Raw genomic sequence first — 6,714 nt, 5'->3', positions numbered from 1 at the left:
TTAGCTTTCTTTCCGCGGAAAGATTGTCGATTTTGTGGCGTTTTTTCAAGGGCATCTTTCGTTAGTATCCATCTTCGCACATTTTTTTCGTCAACATCGAATTTTCTCCCTGCTGCTCGATTTCCGTGTTCTTGAGCGTAACGCACCACTTGAAGTTTAAATTTAGACGTATAACCTGCTCTTACTCGACCCATGTTTCACTCAGAACTAACCAGGCAAGTCAAGTAAAGGAGAAAAGGTTATAACTCTCCCCCGCAATGCCTTTGTTCCGAGCGGTACCGTTATTTTCTCTGTTTGCGAACTTAGGAATGTTAAACGTTGCCAAATTTCGGAATAATTTCTACTCCCGAAATAATATTCCAAGAAAATTATTTTTTCTATAATTTCTGTCTGAAAATTGTGCTGCGGCCTATACACGCACGCGGCCTATACATGCGTAAATACGGTATTTGTTGCATAAAGGTTCATGTGCTTATGACACCCTGATAAAATTTTAGTGTTGTTGGTAAATGTATTAGGTAATGTAAGATAAGTTAAAGTTGTCTCTGTGCCTAATTAAGATGACATGATATGGCGATGTATGGGGAACAGAGGTATAGCTCTGTCATTCTTGACCTCGGTACTAAATGGAGTTGATTTGTAAGCTTAATGCCCCGGCCCCTTAACCCGCGAGGAAATGGCCCCCAGTACCCATTGGATAAGAGGCTGTGTGAGCCCCAGAGTCAGTCTGGACACTGTGAAATAGCGAAAAAACTTTTGTTCCTGCTATAACAATTGAGCTATCCTGGGTTACAGTAAGTGTACTAGAATTAACAAAAGTAGGTAATATTACATAAGATTACAATCTTTAACAAAATTAATTTGTAATTAGCTGAATGAAGCTGAGTCTTTCTTGAAACTGAAAGAGTCACTGAGCTGGGCAAAGTAGAAGCCATTCCACACAGAAGTAGTCTCATAATTTCAAGTTTTTGAACTAAAATTTTGCATGCGTTTCTCATCTGCCCCATTCTTGAATGAAATACAGTGGGTGACACAATGATGGAAACACTAAGAAATTGAGTAACAGAATTTGTTTGTATTGGCTTCATTGGAAGAACTTCCATTGGCAACACTTAATGTTCTTCCATTTATTAAACTCTGTAGTTCTCATGACAGTATGTGTGAAAGAATAGGAAAATGGAAGACTGTCCGATTTTGTAAGCGGACAGATCGTTGGTGCATGTTTAGCTGCAACATGTGTGACAACAACTTCCACATGATTTCGAAGGTTATGTCATCATACACAAATCATGTGAAGGCAACATCAGTGGGCGAAAACCATCATTGACAGAAGGAGATCATCATATATTGAGAAGGATTGTTTTGAAAAATCACAGAAATACTGCAGTACAGGCATACTGCTGCAGAACTGAATATTAATCTTGAAGACCCTGTTTCCACAAAAACTGTCTGATGTGAGCTTCACAACTCCAACATCCATGGTAGGGCTGCAACTGCTAAACCTCTGATTACTGAAAGTAATGCTCACATGCATAAACAATGTTTGCACTACCATAAAACTTTGACATCAGACAACCAGAAACGAGCATGTGATACAGTCGAATGATTCATCCTTGATGCTGCTCCCTACATCAGGAAAGAGTTTACATTTGGAGAATGCCCAAGGAAGCCTACAATCCAGAATGCCTGGTTCCAACCGTGAAACACGGGGAAGTTCTGTGATCGTTTGGGTAGCAGTATCATCTTAGAGTGTTCTGTTGGTCCCATTATTACTTTTCATGGCCATATTACTGTAATGGAATACCTGGATGTGAACATGTTAGGTAATCAGGTGCATCCCATGATCCAGATGTTATTTCTGAACAACGATGCAGTTTTCCAAGATGACAATGCCCCCATTCACACAGCTGGAACTGTTCAGTCATGGTCTGAAGAGCATGAAGATGAACTTTAACATCTTCCCTGGCCAGCACAATCACCAGATTTGAACATCATTGAACCACTCTTGCCAGTTTTGGAGTCTGGAGTGAGGAACAGAATCCTACTTCCAATATCTCTGAAGCAACTTTGAAGATATATTTTAAGAAGAATGGTATAAAATTTCACTAGACTGTTCAAAACTTGTGTGAGTTTATTCCAAGAAGGACTGTGGTTGTATTGAAGGCAAAAGTTGGTCCAACACCATGTTAATAGAGAAATGTGCACAGTATATGTAATTGTTCCACTATTTTGTCCAACCCCTGTATATCCCACTGAACCCATTATCATTGTTCTGATCATCTTAATATTTGGTTAAGAGTAACTAATTATGACGCTCTTTATTTTATAATATTTCTCTATTATTCTGTCACTTTCTCTGTTTTACATCCAAATATTATTCAGTCAACCGTGCTCAAACTATGGTCTTTCCCATAAAATTAAGATTTCAACCATATAAAACAATATATAAAATTGTAATTTAGTCATTACATTTTTAGATAGGAGATAGGAAGTTAAAGTACTATTACCGAATGGTCACAAGCATTAACTCTGCTTTCAACTCCTTCCTGAAAACAATTTTCATTTGTTTCTGTCATTTGCACATATCTAAACTTCACACATTTTAAATTAATTTAGTAGGTATCTTTATATTGTAAACGTATTTTGCATTCTGTGGATGATGCATGATCTGTTTGTAGTTTTCTGCATGTTTATTTGAGAGCAAGTTCCTTATTACCATTGAATAAAATGTTTATGATGCAAGGCCAACAAACTAGCTGTGTAAAAAAATTAGTGTTTCAAAACCCAAACGAGTGAGAACTGGATGATTTAATTCAGACAAATCTAGCAGAATCTTTTGACTAAAAAAAAAAGCCTGTTTTGCCAATGATGATGGATTTTTCATAGTTTTCTTTATAGTATTTATGATTTGGTCCAATAAATTAATGTCATGAACATATATCAAAAGCTGATAAAAGTGAATTTAAAATAGTATGTATTCTGTATTCAGAATATATATAGTCTTTAATCCTTTGAAGCACAATGATGTGTACCACTTGCTTAATATTAACAAGAAGTTTTGGGAAACTAACTGCCCATTTTCCTTTCACTGTAATTTGAGTTATTGATACGACAAGTAAAAAGATAATTTTAATATGTATGTGCAATGCAGTCAGTAAAACAGTGTAATTTAAGAGGCTGTGGTGCTGGTATTATTGATAGGAGTGAATTAAAAAGTTTGCAATTAAAAATGGCTTCATGTGGCATGATGTACATACCACGTTTCATGAAAATGTGTAAAGGCATTCAAGCAATATTAAGGTTTTTGACTCAGCAATTTGTGAGGCTGTAATGTCAGTATTTCTGATATGAGGGATTTGTGAACTTCCCCGGTGAGATGACCTCTGTGGTATGATATAATTAACCAAGTCTAGAAAACCGAGATTAACGGCTGTTGGATGCGCTGACCATGTGACACACTCTATCCGCAAAAGTTGGCACTAACTTTGTCGACAAGCGGCGGTCGCTTGGTCAGTGTAGTTCACTTGCGGACTACAGGCCACAGAGTATATACTTTCACAAAACTTGGGACTACAGGTAATTACAGAGCTATCGCTGATCTACACACTTTACAGTTCACCATTCCACATGCACTAGGATTCTCAGTCTCCACTAGTCATATCATGACAATGGATTTATAACAGTCCCACTGTAACCTGAAATCACATTTAAAGTCATCTTTTCACATGCTAATTCCTTTCTTGCCATTCCTCTGTTCCCAGGCTCATTTCCTGGCAATCTTGTGTCCCAAATTCAACTGCATCCACTGAACGGCCTCAAATGACATTATTGATTTAAATTATTATTATTATTATTATAGCTTCATAAATTGTCGCTTGAAATTCTTTTCTACCAGAGAGCCCTTAAATTAAATGAAACATACTTCTTGGCTGCAGTTTATAAATGTAACATTTCAACCAGTGAAAACTTCACTTAGCATTTTCATAAAATGTTAGATGGGGAAATTGTTGAGGGTGTGATCACTGCACTTCCTCCCTTCTTGAGGCCACCTTGGACATGTGGTAGCTCATTGAACATATTGTTTTCTAAAATTCTTCTTTCCAGGTAAAACTCAGACAGCATTTGCCCTGATAGGTAAAGGAGTAGTCGTAAGTGGTTTTTGTACTATGTTCCTGTATGCATCTGAGCTGTTTCCAACAGTATTAAGAGGTGTGGCCATGGGCCACTGTGGCTTCTGGGGAAGAGTTGGGAGCCTTATTGCACCACAGCTACTGTTTTTGGTAAGTGTGAAAGTACAATTGAATATGATGGCAGAAAATATATTGACAGCCTGCTTCTTATATGATACTTTCATAGCAGGATTCCCTCCCAGCTAAACAATGCTTCACAACATTGCAATACTATATCATTCATTAGGTTGAACAAAAATTAATAAAAGCAGATAATTCAGAATATATAAAAAATATATTTCTATCAGACAAAAAATTATTAACCTGAAAGTAAAATGCATACAATTAAACATAGCTTTCCCATGAAGAAAGTTGTTTTCTGGGATTTGGCACCGTGTATATGTGGTGTCTGCTTTTACCGTTCTCACGGTCTTGTCGCTTGCAGATTTCTTATACTTTTTCTTCTACCCTGAAGATGGAGGCGATACGTTCCTCCGAAACGTCGGTTAACACCACATATACACGGTGCCAAATCCCAGAAGACTGCTTTCTTCATAGTCACCGCCGTGAAAGCCTCAAATCTTACATAGCTTTCCCATAATCGTTGTCATCGTTGTTGTGGGGTCTTATGTCTTTTGTTGTTCGTCATTACTTCGATGACAACCCACTTCTTCAGAACAGTTTGTTGGTCCTGAAAAGGACCATGGTTGCTGAGATGCTTGACCAGTGAGGTAGCGCGGTGCACGCCAGTAGGGAGAGAGGTTAGTTGCGGTGGTTTGACTGGCTACAGCGCAGCCGTTGCTGGAGGTTGCTTGACCGCCGTGCGGCAGGTGAGTTGAAGTTGCGTGGTCGCGCAGCGCGGTCGCAGGAGTGATGAGGCAGTGGCTACGCCAGATGCCCAGTGGGTCGGACAGGGTCACGACCACCGGCGAGTCCAGGCGAGGTGCTCCAGTGCGTCGGGTGTGAGAACCGGAGGGCCGAGGCAGTCGTGCCTGGCGCAGCCTGCCGATGCCTCCGAAGACCGAGCGCTGGCGACAAAGCCTGCTGGCTGATGTTGCTTGAGTGTGGCTTGATCGTAGACTGAAGTCAGGCTAATGCTGCCAGTTTGCGGCTGCTCCTTTTTTTACACTGCTCGGTGGGTGGAGCGAAACTTGAAATTGAGGAGGAAGAATTTGCAGGGCGCTGATTGGCTAGCATGCGTGATGATGTAGATGCGGAGCTAGCAGCGAGCACAGTATAAATGCGAACGTTTGGAGCAATTTGATTGGTTAGTGCGCGTGATGGTGAAAAGTGATGTGTAGAGTGTGCGTTGCAGAAAATGCGTGATAATATGGGATGTTCCCACATCGTCATCAACATCATCATTTTCACCGTCACCACAGTCATCAGTTCCGCCACCCTTCCTTTTCCTTCCCTCATTATTTGTCTTGTTGAACTGGTTAGAATGTTAGGCTAGCAAAACTGTTGTGTCAGTTATCATTCAAGGACTGGTCTTTCCTTTTCTTTCCTGGTCATCCTCTGTTTATTTTGCTAATGGATTTGAGATATGGTTCTAACTTTGGTAACTCATTTCACTACATTCTTCTTACATGCTTTTTTCCATGTTTTTAATGACAGTCACTATGTCTTCACTGTATTTTCAACGTTCTCTAATCCTCTTATATACCTGCATCTCTGATAGTCCAATTTTATAATTTCCAGCATTATTTTAAGATATTAAGTCTGTTCTACTTGTAAAGGGGCATGCAGTAGCATAGTTGTTTGAGGCACTGGTACATACCAGAAGGTCATGGGTTCAATTTCCGATAAGGTCATTGCACTTTTCAATTGACCTAATCCTTCCAGCTGCACTATGGACCTGGGGTTGGCTCAGCCTCTAACAGAAATGAGAACCAGGAATCTTCCAGGAGGTAAAAGGCAGCTGGTGCATAAGACGGACCTCACAGTCATCTAGAGCCGATTGTCTAAAAAATGTGACAGCCTTGATGTCACGCAACCTTATGAGTCTGCATGGCCTTTTACAAGGATATCTTTACTTTACCTTTATACTATTTCTAAACGTTGTTCAGCTGTCTTATCCAAAATCCTCATCTCACTTTCATATCTGAGTGTTGCCTTCAATGTTGTATATTCTCAACAAACACAGCTTTAATTGAGGGAATGATTATTCTAAGAGAAGAACGTTTTATATAGGATTGTAATTATTGGTTTCGCTGTTTCTGTAGGGTGAATATACACTGCCAGCAGTTCCACTAGTAATCATGGGTGTTCTGGGAATGTTGGCGGGACTATCAGTACTTGTCCTTCCTGAGACACTAGGGCACCAGCTGCCTGACACTGTAGAGGAAGTTGAAATATTGGTTAGAAATAAGCACCAGATAGAGAAAGAGCTTCCACATAGTTAAGCACTATACAGCAGTAACAACAGCTGTTTTTTTAAGTGCTGCTTGTATTTAACAGAAGAAAACTATGGCCTGGGCTCGATCCCGGGTCTGGTCAAGTAGGACAAAGTGCTGCTGGGGCAGGTTTTCTCCGAGTACTTCAG

At 39.8% G+C, this 6,714-nt stretch overlaps 1 protein-coding gene across 4 annotated transcripts in view; it reads left to right on the top strand.

Moving 5' to 3' along the window:
• LOC111864359 overlaps positions 1 to 6,714 on the top strand; it is a 27,222-nt gene extending 20,508 nt beyond the window's left edge. For all 4 annotated transcript variants that reach the window (XM_023851562.2, XM_033751403.1, XM_023851565.2 and 1 more), the window contains exons 8-9: positions 4,105 to 4,280; positions 6,395 to 6,714. In XM_023851562.2, coding sequence (XP_023707330.1) covers positions 4,105 to 4,280; positions 6,395 to 6,574 — 356 coding nt within the window. In that variant the 3' untranslated portion in view covers positions 6,575 to 6,714. The remainder of the gene's footprint in view (positions 1 to 4,104; positions 4,281 to 6,394) is intronic.

This window comes from Cryptotermes secundus, unplaced genomic scaffold, assembly GCF_002891405.2.
Source record: "Cryptotermes secundus unplaced genomic scaffold, Csec_1.0 scaffold312, whole genome shotgun sequence".
Lineage (NCBI taxonomy): Eukaryota > Metazoa > Arthropoda > Insecta > Blattodea > Kalotermitidae > Cryptotermes > Cryptotermes secundus.
Note: the sequence above shows the minus strand (reverse complement) of the source record. Positions and strands in the feature narration are given on the sequence as shown.